Here is a 23,432-nt window from a genome sequence, read left to right as displayed (position 1 = left end):
GATTGGCTCAAGTTACTTGGCGCTCTTTAACCGTTCCGTAGAGTCAGTAATTTAATCTAATCCGACCTGATTTTAATCCAAATTCAGATCCAAAAGCTGGATTATTCGGTCAGTTTGGACATGAGATTCCAAAATGGGTAGGTGCGGGCGGCATTCATTGAACCGGACATTTTTTTTGGGTTTACATAGTTGTTAAAATATGAGTGTAAGAAAATTATCAAAAAGTCAGTTTTACTTAGTACCTCTAGATGTTAAGAGAATTTAATCCGATTTCTAACATTAGTAAAATGGTTTAATGTGATCTTGTGCCTCTTGGACGCCCAATGCTGTAAGCCATTATTGAAAAGAAAATATATTCTATTTTCATCTCTTATTTTTTGAATGTTCCGAAATGCACCCCTTCTCTTCTGCGTTCCTCCCCCTTTCGTTTTTCACCACTTCTCATTGGTACAGAAGGTGAAATAAGATTCTACCCCCTATATTTATCTGGTGCTAAGAGTTGACACTACTAAACATAATCTGATCGATCTCAAACTCGTCACGTTATTTCCACATGCCATCGAACTACCGCAGTCTTCTTCATCAATCCTCCGTCGCCAACAACGAAGGCCTCCTCTTCTTGTCCTAGGTTTGGAAACTCTTAGACACCTTCCTCGTTGCATCCCAATATCCAAAAATGTTAGACAACTATAGATTATTCAATGTTTTACAAATGATCATTGGTTATTATGATAAATGTTTTTTTAGTGTTTTGATGGCTGTTATAATGGTTTGAACTCTATTTCATTGCGATATCATGAGATCAAGAAAATGGACAATTGAGCTATAATTTGCGAAAGTTGTGTGTTCATTGCTATTTGCTACTCTAGTGTTACATAACAAGCAAATATCTATTACTTTCAAATTATTACTTCTTACAAAATTTAATATTATTTTTAGATGTACAGGAAATATTTTTATTTAGATATAAAAGGGTGAGAAAACCTATCAGTTTATTTCATGGGTAGTCGAAATTAATGCATGAGAGAGGAAAGAAAAGAAGAAGAAGAAAAAGAAAACTAGATCAAACATTTTGGTTTAATAGGCTTGAAAGCCAAAGCCTTCTTCCCAGAGGGCAAAGGCTCCCCCGTCGCATTTAAACTGCTGGGGCCCCAGCAGGTCATCCGCGCTGAGACGGGCTCAGATGCAATTTGGGCTGCGAATATTCGAAGCCCGTGCAAACATGGGTCTTAGTGATGATCAAACGCTGAGTGTCGGACCTAAACTACACGCGAAACCGCCATCTTTGGATTTGTTAAAGATTTTTTTTTCCTCCTATTTCAAATTCCTTGCCCTACAAATCTGTTTCATTGTTCCTTTCTTTTCAAGTTAACAATGAAGCAGCTAAAGTGAATAAAATAAAATTATATGTATATAACAAATCTGTAGGGCCGTGGCCCTTGAGACGTCAAAGTAAGCCACGTTAAGAAAAAAATCTCTTGTTTGTTATTTTTTTTATTTTTGTTAACATTACCTTTCCTAGATGTTATACTGGCACAAAGAAGCATGCTGTATATCTTCTATCTAAGAGTGGCAATCGGATCGAGTTGAAAAATTCATCAACCTATATCCGACATATTTATTAAACATGTCAAAATTTCAAGTTTGAACCCCACATGTTTATTAAATAGATATCCGACCCAACCCACATAATCTATTCATTAAATAAGTCAAATCAGATTTAATAGGGTAGATGGATTTTTAATGACAGGTCAAATAAGTTAAGCATACCGGATTAAACAAATGAGAAATAGGTTAAAGAAGGTTTCAAACAAATTAAATAAATTTTAAACAAATTAAATGGATTGGGTTATGATCTGACAAGTCAAAGGTTTAAATTTAAACTTAACTTATTTAATAAACAGATTTAGACAGATTAATTTATCTATGATCCAAATTTATTTATATCAAATCCAATTCTACTTAAAATCACTCGCAGCCTCTTACGTGCATATCAGGGCTTAAGCTGGATTAAACATTTCAGTTTTGCCTGTTAGAATCAAACTGGCTGAGCTCAATCCAGGCCATAGAGTTGAATAGCGCCGCCATCGGCAGCTGCACGAATCAGCGGCAAAATCCGGCGAAAGAGAGTGTGTGCCGACTGCTGACCTAAACCGATCAAATAAACTATATGCTGATATAAACATGTACATTTGAATAATGAGTTAAGCAATTGATTACTACGAGTTGGTGAGGAAGAGCAGGTGAAGTACACGCAAGAACGAGACGAGTGGGAAGCCAGTCAGAAAAGCATACAGGGGTTTCAACACAGATAAGATGGACCACCCTTTATTACACCCTTCTTTTAGGCTCCTTTTCTTTTCCCATTTCTTTAATCTTCATAACCTTGATTTCTTTAATCATTCCGTCTTTAAACTTTTGGACTGACGTTCGAGGGTCGAATTTATTAGCGAAAGAAAACGACGAGAAAGCGATGCGTCGGTTTCCATCCGCGCCACTGTTTTTGTCTGTACAAAATCTCGCCTTCCGGAGGCTTCTTCAGTTTCTGATCTCATTCTCTCTCCCTGCCACGTTCTTCGTGGGGGAGAAGAGTCCGATATGAACTCTGAGTGCTTGCCAAAATGCCGGTCCCATCCCTGGAACATGTGGCTCAATTCAATTGCAGTAACCTTGGGAGCTGGACTGAATAAATTCGCAAGTAACGTGACCTTTGGTGCGTACACATCCTATTGTCATTGTTGGATCAACAAAGGTTCTTATCTGGAATCTGAATTCCGAAATGTGCTTGTCTGATGCAGTATAGTTGTCAAAAAAAAAAAAAAAAAAAGCAGCGGCCAAATTTTTCACACTTCAGGCTAAATAGCGACTTGAGCTGACTCGAGTTATGCTTGGCGGGTGCTGCATGTTAGAGTTGTACTGCTTGAGGATGATTCAGCGACAATCGTTGGCTGGATCCAAAAGAACGTAAGTGGAGTGGGGCGATTACTACTCATTGCTTAGGGACATCCGGACTATAGTCTGTGGTGGGATGGCCAGACGAAGCATATGTATATAGAAGCCAACGGAGCCCCGGATTGGGTGGCATCTTATGTGGCCAATCATGTCGAAAATACTCTTTGGATGGGGAGAGAGAGTTATCTGGTGCACTCCGGAACCTATTATTTTTCGACTATTTTGGTTGTTTTCATACCCGTAATATATGATACATCTGTTTTAGTAAAAAAAAAAAAAGTCGGTCAACAAGATGAGTTGGATCGGATGAGTCTATTTACAGAAGAGTATGATTTGAATATGTGGAAAGATTTAAGGGCCAATGCGCATAGAACTTTAAGATAGAAAGTTTCTATAGCTCATGAATAATCTTTTGCAAGCTTGACACTCCCATGTATGATTTTTTTTTTAATTCTCAAAACTATTATTTTCGAAGGTGCCAGCTTAATTTGGCTAAAGAAGTTAGAGTTGAATCCCGTTTTCACTTGAATTAGGGGATTAGAGATACTTGGAGGGAAGAGATCCCTAGCTCATTGATTAAAACACGTTTTGTTTGCGGAAAAAAAAAGCTACTTATTTTTATTTTGTTCATGGGAAGTTTAGGAAGTAAGCTTTGCTGATGGTTAGACCTTTCGGCTTTAAAATCGGCGCCGTAGGAAGCAAATATTTTTGCAATTGCATACAAAAAATGCTTTTCCAAGGCCATGCAATTGTAACAATGAAACAATAAAATAGGTAAATCTAGTTTTTATTTTGTTCATCATGGCAAAGCTATCATGTTCTATCTCGTACTTATCTTGCCTCTCCATTTCTTTTTGTTATTTTTTTTGTTATATGTATGCGTGTGGGTACGTGTAGGCCTTTGTGCGTGCTTGAGTGCACGCTTGATTGCTTGTGTGGTGACTAATTAAACCTTCAAAGGCTATACTTGGAGGAACCTACCTACCTACCTTAAGGCACGTTACTTCAAAATTCTCAAGAACTAGGCCAATTTAGATGGCTCCCTCTCCAATTAAAATCCAGATTGGAGAGGATCCGAACTCTATTTAGCACTGAACATGTAATAATTTGATAATTCCGAAGCATGCACGATTCAAACCTATAGCCTCTCTAGATAGAGAAAATCCAAGCACCAAAGCACGACAATCATATTGAATTACTTGTCATGCATGGATACTGAAGTTGCTTGCTTAGTGAATCATAATATTTGGATTATAAAATTAGCCAAAATAGTTTGCTTACACTAATAAGCTTAATCTCGATGGTGTCTATTGATCTCAAAAAGAGATGTTTGCCTATGAAAACCTTGAGACGTAGACGTTTGTTTGACAGAACTACAAATTTACCCACCATCAATTCAAAAGCAACTTCTTACCTTCCACCCCACCAAAAAAAACAAAGATCAAAAGCAGCTAAAGTTACTGGAGAACATAAAAGTGCCGTGGATATTGGTAGCTTATTTAGAGCTCATCAGGAGACACATAGAGTGAGCGTGACGGCTCAACAACAATGTAACATCACATGAGGACCACTTCATGCACTTGTTGATATATCACAGCACACTTTGCAGGATTCAAGCACGTATGATCCAGTTTTGACACACTTCAACATAAGCGGCATGGTTCATCGATCTCGTTCTTTTTGAGAGAAATCATGGTTCATCATATTGGTATATAATATGATGCAAATAAGGTGAAAATGGCCATTCTTTCATGATAGTTTTTGCCTTCCATAAATTCTGAGGTGGCTAGCAAATGATCAAGTTGGCTACTTCATGTGAAATACTTGATCCCAAATCATTAGAAATTCTATTTTATTTTGTATTTGGCCCTACTTAGTCTGCTTATTTTCTAAATCATGAAGACCAAGTCTGCTCGCTTTCTTGCATTTGCTTAGTTTCTTACTAGTTTTCCGAATTCCATTAGACATGCTTAAATATATAATGGTTGGTAGACAGAGGTTCCAAGACAGTGACTATGTGACCTATTGGATTAGCTGTGTTCTTGATTTTGCCAATAGACTTCAGAGCTGTTAGGTTGCCAAAAGATATATATATATATATATATATATATATATATATATATGTTCCAACCCATGAATAGATCAGCCTTGCCTTAAACAAATGAAGCAATCTTAATAAAATAAAGTATTTAATCTTCCTTCATCGATGGATATCTTTTAGATACTGAGGCAGTCTCTTCATATTGGTTCTCTCTGCTTCCTTCCTTCTCTACTCTCCATTTTTGTTTTTTTCCCCATAAACTTTTGATTTTCCGATGTCGGGAGATGAAGCAATACAGTTTCAATAACACAATTTTTCCAATCCAAAGCTGTCCTCCCCTTGAAATTGTAATTATTTGTTCCGCACTGCTATAACAATATATATATATATACACACCATTTTGAATTATTTGATTTTTTTGAGACAATAAAAAAGGATTTCTGACCTCCATCTAATATATTAAGTTAACAAATTATGTAGTGTACATACAACTTAATAGTTTAGTTGATTGACATCCATCTCCAGTAACAATATCAAATGAACTAGCGGGCACCCTGATGTCTAAAATATTATGGATGGTGATGATAGGATGACAACCTTGAAGCTTGACTAATAACTATATTTTTCTAGTTGATTAGATATTTGAATTTAAAAACATCAATTTTAATTAGATGAATAAATGATGGCTACTATTGGGTTAGTCAACAGTTTTTTTAAACCCAAGCACAATTGAAAGAGAACACATTACATTAACACACATTAGGTTGTACCTATATTATAAAACAAGGTTTGCAAAAATAATGATAAAAATTTATTTCTCCTTCGTATCTTTGGTAATATCAAGAGTTTTGAATGCATAAGCTTGCATGCACACATACAATATATATACACACACACACCACACAATATTCAAAGAGCAGGCAACTGTTTCTTTTTAATTATACAAATAATTCTATTAAGAAGATAATAATTAAATACTGGGCATTCCCTCAAAAAATCCAAAAAAAATGGATAATATTTTTATCCATCCATATTCTATTACTAATTTTTTAAAATAATATTGTATGGGGTGGTGAAAGGTTTGGGCGTGCAAGTGCCTGTTTGTTTGCGGAGGTATTATATATTGCATGGGCCTCCAAAATCATTCAATAATCATCATTTTTTAGAGAAATATAAAAGATAATGGCCATTAATTTTATGGCCATGATTACGACTAAAAAACGGTCATTGTAAACTTTTTTTTGTTTTTTAACCATGATATGGCCGGAGTGCTTGGTTATGGCCGTGGGCAACGGTCTATTTTCTTAGCTAATCATTAAAGGAAAAAGTGGGCCCCTGAAATATTACATCAACTTTTGTCTTCATTCTTTGGATATGGACGACATGCAACGTCGACTGTAATAATTTGGACCTTAAAATACATGACATAATATTAAACTAAAACAGAGGGTTATTCAAAGACGCTCAGCGTCCGCGTCCCTTCAAAAGAAGTGTTAAGACTCCGAACAATTCCTCCCACCACCTTCTCTTCTTCCAAAACAAGCTTTCGTTCAATGAATTAGCGTATATAATTAAAAAAACATATGGATATTCTGATCGTGTTGTATTGATCCCTGTGGTCGGTTTGGTGCAGCATAAATAACATGCTATGATCTCCTTCTATTATCATGCTTATATTATTAACAAGATGCGATCGAGAGAGGTGGTTGCACACGCCAGGGAATATGTGGACTACATATACTGATCATGTTAATTAAAGACCCCTGCATATGAGAATGCTCGCTCCGACACTCTCTTAATTACCAATGGTTTAGTTTAGGGTAAATTTGTTGGAAACTATTGTCTAAAAACTGCTATATTGTTATTTTAATTATAATAATATTACAAAAGAATAATTTATTAAAATAAATTCAAAAATTTAAAAAAAGATCGTCTAAATCGAGGCGTGTGATATATACTGTCCTAAGAACGTGATTTGCTCCCTACGTGTGGATTTGTAGCGATCTCGTTCCTAAGGTACAATAATCCGACTCAGCTCGATCCTCCTCTAATGAGCATGATCACTGGAAGGCTTGACCAACTGAATAACTCTCGAGAGGCAAAGTACTAGTGAGAGAAAGAGATTGGATTGAGTTTGGATTATCTTGGAGAAATCTATATAGACTCTATCAATACGGTGTTGCATTTCTGAAAATACGATGTTTCAAAAACATCGCAATCAACATTTGTTTCAAAAGAGTTATAAATTTAGGAGATAAAACCGGATATTTATTATTTTTTTAAAATTCAATCTTTTTTTAGTCTTTAAGTTAAAACTCCAACAAAATTGCCTTGTGATATATTGTTCCTTGTTGCTGACAAGAGAGAGTGCATGCTGCATGGAGAGTTTGCTTCTCGTCATGAGAGCTGCAAGACATGCTATTTATGTTTCTCTTATACACAAGGTCATGCTGTTCTATGAAATGGCAACATAGTTTGTTTCTCTAGGTCTCCAACACTGATGCCAAAGGCGAATGGAAAATGCTGCTTGTTGATGCAGTCTCTCCTAGTTAAAAACATTGTGATGATCACCTCCACGTAATACCAAAAAGGAGAGCATATATAGGTTAGTTTCTAGTAACCTTAATTGACATACCAACATAAGCATCTTGATCGCTATCACATGTAATGATGTAAAATAGGGGACTTGATATATATTTGGCTGGCTTCCTCCTTCAAGATTTGTGTGTGGAAACCTATGTAGCACGGTTATCTTTGTTCAAAGTTCCAAAGAAGGATTGTGTATCCTAACTGGATGCCAAGCTACCTTGTAGATCTAGAGAATATTGTGCATCCCAAATGCTCGGATCTGATTGTGTATCCACCTTTCGCATTTGTCTATCGAGCTGAGATCCAATGCATTATCGAATAGTATTGTATGCGGTCTGAAATAAGGTATATAGTTATTGTGCCCTCGTATTGTTTAGAGCTCGTGATAGCGATCATCGTATGGAAATGGGTGCTGTGAAAGGACGGTTTGTCGAGGATTTCTCCGTTTCACGTGTGGAGTTTAAAAGTGCATGTGGTAAAGTTGTCCTAGTTCCGAGTAATACTTGTCTCGGACTGTTTGCACAGCTACAACTAAAACAATCTGTATTAAATAGTGTAATTGCCCATAGATATGATCCATCTAATAATTTCTTATGTGAACTTGTTCAATTGTCGAAATGTTGCAAATAAAGAATAAAATATTTCAAAAACATTTGTAAACAGCATTGAAAAATCAATCCACTCATTTATTTGGTTATAACTTCCCATGTGGTTATGCTCTTTTTTAATTTTTTTTCCTTTGAAAAAAGAAAAAATAAAAGAGCTTAAACCAATTATAAATTGGTTCCGTACAATGTGGTAAGTGCCCATGCCCCATTCTCCAGTGGATCACACCAGCTCTTCCTACACCACATCAATCCTCTAGGGCTCGTTTGGTTCGCAAGAAGCATTTTTCCTCATAAAAATATGATTCCTAGGAAGCATATTCCTGAGAAAAGGATGCCTGAAAAAGTATTTTTGGCATGTTTGGTTGACAATAGAAAAGTAATAGATTTTCAGAGTGCTTATGTTTGATTGACCATCCACTTTTTTGGAAAAGTTATGTATAATTCCTATTATACCCTTAATAAAAATTAGGTCTTTAATGCCTCTTTAATCCTGGAGGGCTTTTTTAGGAAAAAATAAAAATTGAGTGATTTTTGGCTCACGGAAAAGTAACTTTTCCATTAGGGGCTCGTTTGGTTCGCAGGAAAAGGAGGGGGGAAAGTGTAGTCAACGGGAAAGTAATGAAATGCCTCTTGTTTGGTTGGAGTTTTCAAAGGAGAGAGATGGGAAAGTTACTTTCCCATGGGAATATGATTCCCACATTTCATGGGAAAGTCTTTCCCATGAGAAACATGGGAAAGTCTTTCCCATGAGAAACATGGGAAAGTTACTTTCCCATGAGGTGGGAATTACTCCTTTTTTATTTTTTCCCAAAAAGACCCTTCAGCATTAAAGAAGCATTAAAGAGGCATTAAAGATCTAATTTTTATTAAGGGCATAATAGGAATTATACATAACTTTCCCAGGAAAGTGGATGGTCAACCAAACATAAGCACTTTGGAAATTTGTCACTTTTCCATGGTTAACCAAACATGCCAAAAGTACTTTCCTAGGTATCCTCTTCCTAGGAATCTAATTCCCAGGAATCATATTCCTAGAAGGGAAAGTACTTCCCGCGAACCAAACGAGCCCTAGAACTTTTCCATTAAACGTGGGAATCATATTCCCATAGGAATTATATTTCCATAGGAATACAAGTTTCTCATCTTCCTTCTTTGAAAACTCCAACCAAACAAAAAGTATCTCCTTACTTTTCCATTGACCATACTTTTCTCCCTTCTTTTTCCGTGAACCAAACGAGCCCCTAATGTCATGCAACGTCAGATTAATGACTAGCATGGTAAATGCATTGGGCCATGGAGAGAAATCTTCCAAATAATTGTTATGATGGCAAGCCTGTGTTTGGTATTTGATAATTTCATTAGCTGAATATTAGTCAAATAAAAATTTTAGAAGTAATTCTATTTTCTTTCTCCCACTTCCACTAGATAGATGTACATTTGGTGTGTGTGCGTGTGTACACTTATCTTGTATATTTATCTATTTATTTATTTATTTGAATTTTGGATTTAATAATTTTAATGGCATACTAGTCATCAAATCAACAATTCCTACTTTACTAGGTAGAGATCCATAGCTTTTTACAATTGCATGCATGCAGTGAAACGGACTAATTTATGAAATTGATGCCTAGATATTTATCTTGTTCTACATATTTAACTAAGTTGACCCATAGAGATGCGTTTAGGGCGCTCTGATCATCATCCAGTTCTTTTCCTTTCTTCTTGCTCCCATAGACCCTTTCCTTCAAAGATGGATATGCCATCATTAAAACCTTCCAATTTTTTGTCCCTCTCTTGAGTGCCGTTCCCAACCTTCCTAATGTTTCCATGGCCTAACGCCTAATGACTAGGGTTGAACGCTTTTATGTCTGTTCCAAAAATTTGTGACCTAGATAAGTATGCGATGGCAGCTTTAATTCCCTTTCGCTTCCCAGCCACAAAAAAAAAAAAAACTCTTGTAAGTAGGCACCTGATAAATGTGGAATAACATTCCTTTTTTTAGGACCACTGGTCTTCCAGAAAAATGAAACATTTTATTAGGAAAATGTCATGAATCTCTGCTTTTCCCCCCAGGCTAGCCCATGATTTAAGATTCCATCTCATTTAAATTTATATCCAGATTTAAACTCAAGCCAACCCACTTAATTGAATCAAGCCTTGTTACATTGATAGTTTATTATTATTATTATTATTTATACAATAAATATATTGAATTCATATAGGGTAGCCTAAATCCAAATGTAAAACTACATTTTGACACATGTACAGCTGATAATTTTGCAGGAGAACATGATGCAATAAGAATATCGAAACATGGGAGACAAAACACCTAAATTCTTAGATTTCTCGATCTAAAATAAATGGCCAACAAAACATCCAATATTTGGCACCTATCCTCTAAGGGATTGCTCCGAGATGGCCCAAAAGTACTATTTTAATATATTAATTGCAATCCATTATAAATAAAGAAAGTACTCACAAAATTTTATATATTTATTTTGAAAATATTATTAGATGTAAATATAATATTGCTAGCTAAATGCTAAATAATAACATTTAATGAGTCTCTATAAATGCCACTATTCCATTGCATAAACTATTATAAATGGCTAGGGCTAGCTGTCATTTAATGTTTTTTATCCAAACAACAGTTTTTCACTTTAATTATAATATCTCAGTGTTTATGATGTCCCCAGTCCATGGTCATCTTTTTGGGAGTATTTGGTATCCAATAATCATCCCAAAATTAAATGTGATGTGGATGGAAGTAATATGATTACCGTATTTAGTTGCAACATGATAATTCTATGTAGTAGTAATCCCAAATCATCCCCACTCTTTAAATTGCCACCTAATCTAATAATAAGATACCTATTTTTGAGGCCCGAAATCTAAAATCACCCTAAAGAAGTGATCTTAGGCTGAAATTTGATGACAAAAATATCCTTTAGTATAACTAAAATAATTACTATATTAAATATATTATACTTATGATATATATTATATTATAATATATTATTAATCGTATTATTGTCATATTATTATTCAATGATAATTTTAAATTATACTAGAAATATATTAGTGTACTTTATATTTATATAATGAAATTATTTAATATATTAGTTCTATTTTTCTTTTTTTCTAATCAGAATAAATATAAATAAAAACATTAATTCTATAATAACAATTAATATATCTTATAGGATTAATAATTTAAAAAACTAATAAATATTTTTGGAATATACTACTAATAAATATATTAATAATTTTATTATAATATATCTATATGATTAATAAATATATTTTTTTAGAATAAGTTTTGGTATGATATGGCCAGTAATTTTGGATTTTTATGGAATACCAAATAAGTTATTTGTGAATACTTAGAAATCTTTAATTATTGGAATATAGCGTAGATCATCGGGATCAAATTACTCCAAAATAAGGATCATCGGTGATCTAAAATTATCTCAAAGATTCTGTTCGGATCACGAAATGGCACCTTTAGGAAAGGAAAGCTTACATCCATTCCTTCTAGCAAAAGATGTCCACCTCCATGCCACTTCGATGCGACCCCCATTTACGAGCCCAGTCTCTCCTTACCAACTCAACATCAACGCCTCTTTCACAATACGGGCTGATGCTGTAACAAAACGTTGATAAGCCGTATGTGCCGCCAGCTGCACTAAGAAGAGCTACCGCATATCATGCCAATTCGTGGCAAGCACTCGACAGCAAAAAAAAGTCGGTATCGAGCACAGTAAACGACGCTCTCCCCCCTCCTTTTCATCCTCCAAAAAGCAAAAGCAGGGTCTCCCTTGCAGCGTTGTGTATCGTCACAATACCTGCCATCCGGAGCCACTTTATTATTGGAACGAAAGTAACGGCCTTTCTTTATTTACCCCAGTATAATCTGATTTTAATAATACTACTAGATTGTGTTATTGTTTTTATAAATATATATATATATATTATTTGAATTGATTTAGAGATATAAATATCTAAAATCATTTTTTTTTTGGTACATGGGTAGCTCATACTAGTCTGGAGCGAGCACTACCATTTGAATTAAAACAAAATCATAATTTCAAGAGATTAACAAAAATAGCAAGGTATAATTCGAATAGTTATTACAATAGAAGGTGATATAGCTGGCATTTATTGTTTATCTCTTGGACACATGAAGAAATTTTTTGGATTGGACTCCTGTCCCCTTCTAAGAGCACCTTAGAAAAATACATTCACAATTTTCTAAAGAAATATGAGAAATATATCTTGTTCAAATCTATTTCTTGCATCTGGGTAAATAAAGGTAACATGTGAATGGAATGTTGAAGTCAATTTTTTCAGTGTCTCATCTGAATGTCATTTTGTGATTCTCTTTTTCATCCGCGTAAACACCATTTGATTCCAACAAAAGTAAAGTGAAACAAACATACGAATCTAGAAAACAAAAATACTATAAGATGCATCAGACACTCAATGAAAGAAGTTTAAAAAAAATGAGCGGCTCTGGTTAATGGCATGTATCATATATCTACTATAAAATATAATTTCTCGTCAAATGAAATAATTTTTTGAGAGTACAGTATGCAATAGTATAGTTAGATATGGGGGGAAAAAAAAATCAAAGTCTTCGCTGCAGACCTCTGCCGTCCAAAATGTTTCTCACATGCAACTGACCTTTTCATCGTCTCTCTAATAACTCTAATAAGAAGTTTCAATTCCACCCTTTTATCCCCCTCCCCTCCCCACCCTAATTTTTTTTCCTTTTTTTTTCCCACGCCACCAGGCCACCTCGACACCCATAACCCAAATGCCACCAAAAAAAAAAAAAGGCCACCACCAATTCCACACCTCAAAACCCACTGCCTCCACTCTCCTCTCATCTCAGCGGCAACTCTCGGAACCGTTTCTTCCCTTCCCCCGTACAGAAACTGACACCCCCTCCGAGCAGCCATTAAAACTCCCCGGCCTACCCCTTTATCAGCAAACAAAACTGCAGCGGAACCGTCCAACTCCGAACCAACTCCTCGCTCCATTCAATTCCCCTTCTTATCTCTTTCTCTCTCTTCGCTTCTTTCTTTCTTTCTTCTTCTTCTTCTTCTTTTTTCTCACCCTCCCTGGATGATCCTCCGATCCCCATTTGACCTTCGGCTCTAAAATCTCACCTACCCCTACCAAAACCCATAAAAATCAAAGAAGTTTCACCCAAACCCAATTCCCTGCCCTGTCCTTTTCCCCTCTCGAGCTTCTCACTCCCCCAGCATTTAGCTGGGAAATCTTTCTTTCCCATCGACGCGTTCTCTGGAAAAATTCAATGCGTTTTCCAAGATCTTGAGACCTCTCCGCTTGCCATGGATCTCGAGGGCGGCATCTACTCCAGTCCCTCCAAGGTAAGCTGGATTGCTCATCTGTTCCCTGTCTCATCTCATCTTGGCATCTAGTTTTTATGCGCTGATAAGGATTCGAGGGCTGGGTGATGACAGAGGGATTCGTGGAGGGCGGTGTTAACTTTGGCGTACCAGAGCCTGGGGGTGGTGTACGGGGACCTGAGCACGTCGCCGCTGTACGTGTACAAGAGCACCTTCGCGGAGGACATCCAGCACTCGGAGACGAACGAGGAGATCTACGGCGTGCTCTCCTTCGTCTTCTGGACCCTTACCCTCGTCCCGCTCCTCAAGTACGTCTTCATCGTGCTCCGAGCCGATGACAACGGCGAGGGCGGCACCTTCGCGCTCTACTCCCTCCTCTGCCGCCACGCCCGTGTCGGCTTCCTCCCTAACGGCCAGCTTGCCGACGAGGAGCTATCCGCGTATAAAAAAGGGGAGAGCATCGGCGGCCGCGGGACGGTGGGCGGCGCGGCCGCGTCGAGGGTGAGGAGGATGCTGGAGAAGCACCAGGTGCTGCAGCGGTGCTTGCTGGTGCTGGCGCTCATAGGGACGTGCATGGTCATCGGGGACGGCGTCCTCACCCCTGCTATTTCTGGTCGTGCTCTTACTTTGGCCTGGACTTCTATAGTTCTATTTGGGTTATTTGGTTTTTGTCCCGCCCCCTCCCCCCCTTCTCTCTCTCTCTCTCCTTTTTTGAATCTTTTCTGATTACGCGATCAGTGATTTGGCAGTTTTTTCGGCGGTTTCGGGGCTGGAGCTTTCAACGTCCAGAGAGCAGCATAAATGTAAGGGAATTCTGAGGTTTGAATATTTTCTTGGATAAATAATTATAGCGTATGGAACAAGTTACTGTAGACAGAGAAAAATGCGGCCTGGACAATCAATAGTTTGCTTTTGCAAGTGATTTGAGCGGCACGATCATAATCATTTGGTTCTTTTATGATATAGGCTGTTGCTAGAGCGTGGCGATGATTTTTTTTTTTTTTTTTAATCATGGTTCTATTGATGCAAATGATTGAGTATTGCTTGGTTGTTTGGTAAACGTTTGAGACTGAGACTCAAAGATCCGTATAACTGGACTCTCATGCTCTGGTTGAACTTTCTGCTTGTCTAATTTAACAATATACTCTTCTGGGTAGCCTGAGAGCAACCTTAGATCTTCATTTAGATGCAGATTACACTCATCTGTTGAGCTGTTTCAACCAGGTACATAGAATTAAATATATGCAACTTTGTTTACATTAATATTATTCGGACAACCACAATTGTGATGCATCAGGCCTTAGTTTCATACAGGCTGGCCCTTCTGATTGATGAATCCTCAGCTCATCTGGTATATATAAGAAAGGGGTCACGGTAGATTCAAAAGTATACTAGGGACTTCATCATTTTGATGAATGACTGACGGGGCAGTCTATTTATAATTTCTTTAGAGCTCTGGAAGAATAATATGGACAACAAGCTGAACATGTATATGTTGCAATGTTTATACAAAACTAGGGGTTGCCATTACAATCATAACATATCCTGCCCAAGTTGGTTCATGACTTTTCTACAGGATCAAGACAAGAAGATAAGTTGTTAAACTGTTAACAGGAAGGGAATGTTTTATAGAGGCAATATAACTAGAAATGTTTATGAATGATTTGATATGAGGTGGCTAAGGCATCAAGTCCAACAGATGAGATAGGATGATGCTTGTGGATGCACAGCCATGGATGGAAAATTATGGGTGCTGATAACCAAACAGATCGACCAGCATAAGTAACAAGAATAGTTTGCAGGTGCGTAGAGAGTTTTCAGGTAAGCTCATTTGAGCATGACTGGTTCTCTGGCAGCATAATGGACTCTTATTGAAGTGACAATATAAATTTTCAAAATTGTGGCCTAATTTGCTCAACTGGTTGTGTGGATAACAAAGCAAGAAGTAACAATGCTTCATCACATAGAACTTCAAGATGGCAAGATTGGCATATATTTGGTTGATCATGAGAATACTAGCTGATGCACTCCACTGAGTGAGTAGGCTAGCTGGTGACATCACTTGGAGTGACTGAAGTTTCGAGCATCACAGCAACACTGCAAATTCGTGGTGTCAGAACTTTTTAGGGTGCAGTGGAGGTGTGACTGTTCGTCAATATAAGCAATCAATGGTGAAAATGATTGCTAAATTTCATGACAAGGTCTTTTGGATAGTGAAGTTGGTTTAAAGAAAACTAACATCATGAAGTACAAAGGATATATGCAAAATGGAACAACTCCATCAGAAGTGAAGTGTAAGATGCAGTAATTGGCCGCTCTCAAGATTTTCAAATCTCAAGCAAAGGTCTCTTAGATGGCCACACAAGCAGATAGATAACAATGCTCTAGTACCAAAGTCGTCGCTGGGGTCTGAGGCACATGCAATTGAAGTAAGGTTCCTAAGTATGAAGATACGTACCATAGCATGTTCAGACCCGAAAATGAAGCAATATGTTAAGAGAAAAAATGCAATAACCTAGATGTCCAAGAATCAGCTTTGACTAAATAACGAGACAATTGGATGTTCTACAAAACAAAGATCATTATCAACAAAAGAACCCATGAAAGTTTTAAGAACCCAAAAAGAAATTTCAGATTAGAAGAATATTATAGCCTATATTTAGTTCAATGTGAATCAGGGGGTGGAATTGTGAGCTTAAGGGGAATTTTGAAAACAAGCTGCTATAGACATGACATGGAAGGAAGCATGAGCAGCTTACTGAAAATCAGTCAAGCATTGCATATAAAATTATGTTAGATGGCATGGAATAGCCATACGTGATACATAAGAAACACCGTAGTTTGATGAAGTCCAAATACAGTAGTAACATAAAGCAGATTGAGATGACAATAAACCCAAAGGCTAGCAGGGTGACTTGGAACCCTTTTAGGTCAGGAGAACCTTTTCCTGCTAAACATACATGCAGCATAAACAAGCCTTATATCAGGCAACTTAAACTAAAAAAGGATAATAGAATTTCACCTCATACCAAAATCTTAGGTCCTGCAGTGAATCCAAGAAATAACAAGTCCTTTTAAGCCTAAAACTCGAATTTCAGTGCAGGAGATAATAGAAATAATGTTCTTTAGGGTGATATTTTTAAAAGCTGAATAGATTAAAATGAACCATTGCTATTTGAAGTGATGATGTCCTTTCATGTTGGATATTATCTTTGAGGGACTATTTGCAGTTGAAAAGGAGAGGGCAAGCCTTGGCGTAATGGTACAGGTTTGAAACATGTGGTGATAAGGCTGCGTATATCTGACCCTCCCAAGATCCTATAATAACGGGAGGCTCATGCTCTAGGCCACCCTTTTTGTAGTTAAAGGGGAGGTGAAAATGAGAGTTTTATCACAAGTCCTTTGGTGGTATGGTGATGTTGAAGGATCGAAGAGGCTCACCAAAGAAGTATTCAGATCCCGAAATAAAATCTGATTTATTTTAGCCATATAGAAGTCAGCATTCATGGTGCACTGGCGGTGAAAAGTTTACAAGAAACTTGGTGAATTGATAAATGTCCAATTACAGCAAACTCTTTAAAAGCTGGTTTACAATAACTTTTACTATATTGATAAGTCCTGCTAGATTCTATGCATGAGAGGGTAAATTCAACACAATGACGGAGATGATGATGTAGGATGGCGATCCCATGCTCTGATATCACAATACTTGGGGAACAAGTTCTGGGGTGAATACTGCATTTCAGCAAGTCATCAGTCCTGATATAGAATTATGAAGGGTAGATGATGGTGATCCCATGATTTAGTATTCCAAAATTTGAGGAACAAGTTCTCCTCGAGTTTTGGGGTGAATATATTTCAGCACGGCATCCATCCTACGAAAATAAGGGATTCATGCACAATGAGCACTGGAGAACATGTTAAATAGTGCATGATGGAACCATGATGTAGGCTCCAAAAGAAGAGATCCCATTTCTTGTGGAAATCCTTATACAAAAGAATAACAACACATACATAACATCAGTGGTTGGTAATTCATAAAGGATGGATACATAAAATTTATGGGTTTGAGATACTTCGTTCATCTACTGGAAAAGTGTGTTGTGATTTTGGCCCCTTTATTTCTTGAACTCACGAGCTTGGTTTTTGTTCTTCCCTTTATTTCCTTTTCTGTTTCCTTTCTGCTATCGTACCTTATTCTGGAATAATATACACCACCTTTGACTTTGGCTCCGTACTGAGGTTTGCTCAGAAGCAGTTTGACATATCTATTAGCAAAAGCTGCGATAATGCGATGCCACTTCCCTCAAAGAAGTGAAAGAACATGAATTGAACATGACAAAGAGGTTGCAAGAAGAGAACTTTTTAGAATAATCATGAAAGTTGGAGACTGCATATCAAATTTAGGATTACTTTTCTAGGTCCTGTCTTCAGTAGGGTGAAGAGATAGTAGGGTTTTAGTGATGTAAGATTATTTCTAAACTCAAGAGATAGCATGACAGGTAAATTTATTGTCTTCTCATTCTTTTTCACTTATAGCAGCTGTATTATGAGTTGAGTGTCAAGATACTATTTTTGTTCAGTACACATCTTGTAGTTATATAGGATGTAATTTGTGAATGAAATTATGGACTTAAGACAAATAATATGTTGCTTAGGATGCTGACAAATGATTGCCATTCAGTTGCTGACTGTTGGCAGACTGAGTTCTAAGTATGCTGCGTACTCGCCGGTTGCTTATGTATCAGTTATTTGTGCCTTCAAGTTCACTTGCTTTGTTGATTTTCCTGTGCAAATCCATACTTACAGAAATCAGGTTTTGAATTTATATTTACTTCTTCAACATCCATTAACCTGCAGATGTGGAAGTTCCTGTTGCATGTTTTGTACTGGTTTGCTTGTTTGCTCTGCAACATTATGGTACCCATCGAGTGGGATTTCTTTTTGCGCCAATCGTCATTACTTGGCTTCTATGTATCAGCATGATTGGTGTCTATAACATTTTCCATTGGAACCCACATGTTTATCAAGCACTCTCTCCGTACTACATGTACAAGTTCTTGAAAAAGACTCAAAGAGGAGGTTGGATGTCCTTGGGTGGAATCTTATTATGCATTACAGGTATGTGAACATGACTTATTTTCTCTGATTGTCTGCCCATTATGCATATATCATATTCTAATTATTTTTCATTCTTGCAGGTTCTGAAGCTATGTTTGCTGATCTGGGACATTTCTCACAGTTATCGATAAAGGTAAGAAACATAAGTCAAAAGATTTAAGGAATCTTAACTCCCTGTGGTGTGCTGGACATGCATGCTCTATTTGATGCATCTGTTTAATAATTTTAATAAGTTCTCCTAGAGCTCCAAGTTCTCTTGAAATTTTACATTTGCAACTCTTGCAGTTCCATGTACATATTTGCATTCTTATATGACAATAATCGATTTGTTTGAATCTTTAGGCTAGCTGATGAGAAGTAGCAAATGAAGAATTCTTACAAGGGCAAATTATATGACAGTCACTTATGTATCCAATCGCAGCGGTCTACCATGTTGCAAATATTATATTTTCTTTCTCGAGCTTCTGCTTAAGACCATGCTAGTCTTTTACCTAACCTTTTGGAGCTGATAAAGTTGGTTTCTTTTATTTGATTGGAGAATTGGATTCTGTATAGATTTCTTGTAACTTTCTCCTGTGTTGATCATTGTCACTTATGGTTATGCATCTAGATTTAGAGGGACATGAATATCTGTTTAGGCAATTTGATATATGCTCCTTCTTGTAAGGGGACTGGTTATATTTCATTCATAGACACCTTGCTTGTTTGTTATGCTTTCAGCAGCCAGGGGTACTGTACTAGATCTTTCTAATGAACCATTCTCATCTGCAGATTGCTTTTACTTCTGTGGTTTATCCATCATTGATCCTCGCATATATGGGACAGGCTGCATATCTATCTAAACATCATATTATTCAAAGTGATTATCGAATTGGATTCTATGTATCCGTACCAGGTAGTCAGTAGTCACTTTTAAGTTTTTGTACTTTTAATACAATGGAATCAAGAATTTTTTTTTTTATGTATAACATGTTGACTTTCAGCATATTGATATTTAGAGATTTATCTTGTTAGAGCGGATAAGATGGCCTGTTTTGGCAATAGCTATACTTGCAGCTGTTGTGGGAAGCCAAGCCATTATCACTGGCACGTTTTCCATCATCAAACAGTGCTCTGCTTTGGCCTGCTTTCCTAGAGTGAAGATAATTCACACATCATCTAAAGTACATGGACAAATATACATTCCAGAGATTAACTGGATCTTAATGATATTGTGCTTGGCTGTTACTGTTGGTTTCAGAGACACAAAGCGCATGGGTAATGCATCAGGTAAGACATTGGAGATATAATCAGCTATTCCCTTTGAATTCTATGCTTAACCCTTCTGTTTTAACATATCACAAACCAGCCTCAAGCGTATACACAGAGGCATGCAGTCATTGCTGTTTGAATAATTATGTGCCTTCTGATAGGAACTAATTTTAGGACATAGGTGACACCCTTTTCAATTCCCGTTGCCCTTAATAATTAAATCTTTACACGTGCATTGAATGTTTAGTTGAAACTACTGTAACTGACTGAGCTACCTCTTTAGAAATCAACTTATAAGTTATAACAAGGCTCTCTTCATTCTGATCCTAAATCCTTCTCTGCATCAAATTTGAAACTATCATTTGGTATTATATGTCATATATTGGATCTATTGATTTGATTTGGATGATTTGCTGAAGATCAATCTTAGGAATTTTAGCTTGAACTATTGACGCCCATAATCAGGTCAGTTAGGTAAACTTGATCATGATCAGACTTTGTCAACGAAGATTTTGGCTTTTAAATGAAAATATTTAGAAATATTAGCTCATTTCCTCCTTCCATTTGTAATATTGTCTATATATTCCATTATCTGTAGTTATCAAGATCTTTGATTGTCAACTTTGGATTTGTATAAAGATAATGATCAAATCCAAGTCTTTTGGACCCTTTATCATGAAGACCATACATGATTTCTGCGATTTATGAACATTAGACCTGTTTAATGTACCATTGATTATAATGGGTACCATGATGCCCTCAAGACTAGCACATGATGTGAAGATACTGAAAGTGATAAGCGGTCAAGCTGTAAATGAACATATTCGATATTTGTATCCCATTATGGATGTTAACTAGTGACTTGTATACATCTTAAGTCAGCAGATTCTTCACTAAATTTCTTGCAACTGAATAGTACCTTCCAAGAGGATGCTTGCTTGGACTTTCATCATTTTCACACCATCTTTGCATAGAAAAACAAATAAAAAAGAAAATCCAGCGCAGTCTGAATGAAAACCTTTGTTGTTTCACTATTCCTACTCATGTGCAAGTTGTATTATAAATCACGACAAGAGCTAATGTTTTTTTGGTTCTTCCTTGGAACAGGATTGGCAGTAATAACCGTCATGCTGGTCACCACCTGCTTGATGTCCCTGGTGATGGTCTTGTGTTGGCGTAAGAGCATCTTTGTGGCTGTATGTTTCTTACTCTTCTTTGGCACAATCGAAGCTCTCTATTTCTCGGCTTCTCTTATCAAGTTCTTAGAAGGAGCTTGGGTACCTGTTGCCCTCTCCATCATTGTCATGATTATCATGTATGTCTGGCACTATGGCACCCTGAAGAAATACGAGTTTGATGTCCAAAATAAGGTTTCCATCAACTGGCTCCTCAGCCTCGGTCCTTCCCTTGGAATTGTTCGCGTGAAAGGGATTGGCCTCATACATACTGAGCTAGTATCAGGAATCCCGGCCATCTTCTCCCATTTCGTCACCAACCTACCTGCATTCCACCAGGTCTGCTATTTTAATTTGCTTTTCCACTGGTAAACTATATATCGAGCACATTAAATAGTAAAAATGACCTATGTTCGATATGTTTCTTGATCATTGTTCTTCTATGGGATCTGCTTCTCCCTCACACAATTTCAATTACATGCCACAATGCATCAGGTCCTCGTCTTCCTCTGCATCAAGTCAGTCCAAGTGCCACACGTCCGGCCGGAGGAGCGGTTCCTTGTGGGTCGAATCGGCCCCAAGAAGCACAGGCTCTATAGGTGCATCGTCCGCTATGGATACCATGATGTCCACAAGGACGACTTGGAGTTCGAGACGGACTTGGTTTGCAGCATAGCAGAGTTCATAAGGTCAGGGGCTTCTGAAGCCAATGGCATAGCGGAAGAGCCTGAGAAGGATGAAGAGAGAATGGCTGTTGTTGGAGCTGGAGTCCGTTTTGGCGAGGTCGATGTGGAGCCAGCGGATGCGGCCGGCCCTTCAGATTCTAGAGAGATACAATCGCCGGTGATTGCGACGAGGAAAAAGGTGAGGTTTGTGCTGCCCGAGAGCCCGCAGATGGATGGCGGGGTGAGGGAGGAGCTTCAGGATTTGATGGAGGCAAGGGAAGCAGGGACGGCCTTCATCCTTGGGCGTTCCTACGTCAGGGCAAAGAGTGGCTCAGGTTGGATCAAGAGGCTGGCGATCGATCTAGGGTATGATTTTTTGAGCAGGAATAGCAGGTGTCCGGCTTATGCAGTTGGCATCCCTCATGCATCCACTCTGGAGGTAGGGATGATTTATCGTGTCTGAGTTTTTTGATGATACAGTTGTATATGTTCGTTTCTCATGTAAATTATTGTACAAGTTTAGCCTCTCGTCACCTTGCGCTGTTTTCAAATAGCATTCGTGGGAAGCCACGTTCTTGCGGGTGATGAAGGGGCAAAAGCATGAAAAAGAAGAATTCATGTCTGCAAAATTTTTAACTTGTCTTGAATTTATGACAGAGAGAATGTAATTAATCAGATTAAACAATCTGATACACTATTGAGGTTGAAAGATACGGTAAGAAAAGCGGATAATGTGCTGAAGGCATTGCTGATCATGGGAAACCTAACATCAATGGCTCTACATGATGATGATGGGTTGCTGGACTTTGGCTCAGGATATTTTGTCATCCTTGAATGTTTGTGCTGCCGTGGCGATTCCAGTCCTATCCATTAGAAGAATTGTTATGATATCTGTGGCACCAATTATGCCAGGCTTTAGGAAAAACTGCTCTCGTCCCTTTCGGCTTTGCCCAAGGTGCACTCGGAAAAGCTTTTTAGTTGGATTTTTTTTTTGCATTAATATTTTTATAAATATTGAACTTTGTATGAATATTTTTTCAAAATTGATATTTTTATCTATATCTTACTTGTTTTATTATTCTATTTTTTTATCTTTATTTTTGTATATATACACACACCATCTAACATCATTAAAAAATTATTAATTTTAAATTAAAATAACTAAAATATTTTTAATGGATAGATGTGAAAAAAAAATATTTATAAGGCAATCATAATGGAGAATAAAAAAGTATTTTTAAAATTTTATTTTATTTTTAATTAAAATAAATATGATTTTTATTAATGATGTTAGAAGAATCATTATATTTGGAACATTTGTGGAAAAACAGGTCAAGAATCTCTGATCTCAACCTGGTATATTAACGGTGCTCCAATTTTCTCGATTGCTCTCTAAACTTTCAGTCGAATCTCTGATCTCAACCTGGTGTTCCAGGTAATCAGGGTTGTAGTTATTTAAATTGGCATGATCTGCCTACAAGATGAACAGGAGAAAGGGATCATTAATGGCTCATCCAGTGTAATCGGAAGCATCAGCGTAAGCTCTAGAGCAGCCAAGCAAACAGGAAGCACTTGACCCCACGTATACTGGCTTCTTAGATGGTTGCGAGTGCATTTTGACTTTAGGTTGGAATCTCAAAGCCCAACTCATCTTA

General features: G+C 37.2%; 1 protein-coding gene across 2 annotated transcripts; it reads left to right on the top strand.

The window, feature by feature from the left end:
* The first annotated feature begins 13,024 nt into the window (after window positions 1-13,024).
* On the top strand, window positions 13,025-22,665 carry LOC103699196 (potassium transporter 10). Of its 2 annotated transcripts, XM_026801842.2 has the most exons (10): window positions 13,025-13,586; window positions 13,680-14,178; window positions 14,315-14,368; window positions 18,426-18,686; window positions 18,767-18,819; window positions 19,458-19,581; window positions 19,701-19,955; window positions 21,045-21,451; window positions 21,608-22,216; window positions 22,435-22,665. In XM_026801842.2, exons 1-10 carry the CDS (start codon window positions 13,548-13,550, stop codon window positions 22,447-22,449), a joined length of 2,316 nt encoding a protein of 771 aa, XP_026657643.1. In that variant the 5' UTR covers window positions 13,025-13,547; the 3' UTR covers window positions 22,450-22,665. The 2 variants fall into 2 exon arrangements, with proteins under 2 accessions (XP_026657643.1, XP_017696571.1); XM_017841082.3 differs by having other exon boundaries at window positions 21,608-22,544.
* The last annotated feature ends 767 nt before the right edge of the window (window positions 22,666-23,432 follow it).

The sequence above is a fragment of the Phoenix dactylifera genome, unplaced genomic scaffold, assembly GCF_009389715.1.
Source record: "Phoenix dactylifera cultivar Barhee BC4 unplaced genomic scaffold, palm_55x_up_171113_PBpolish2nd_filt_p 000529F, whole genome shotgun sequence".
NCBI lineage: Eukaryota > Viridiplantae > Streptophyta > Magnoliopsida > Arecales > Arecaceae > Phoenix > Phoenix dactylifera.
Note: the sequence above shows the minus strand (reverse complement) of the source record. Positions and strands in the feature narration are given on the sequence as shown.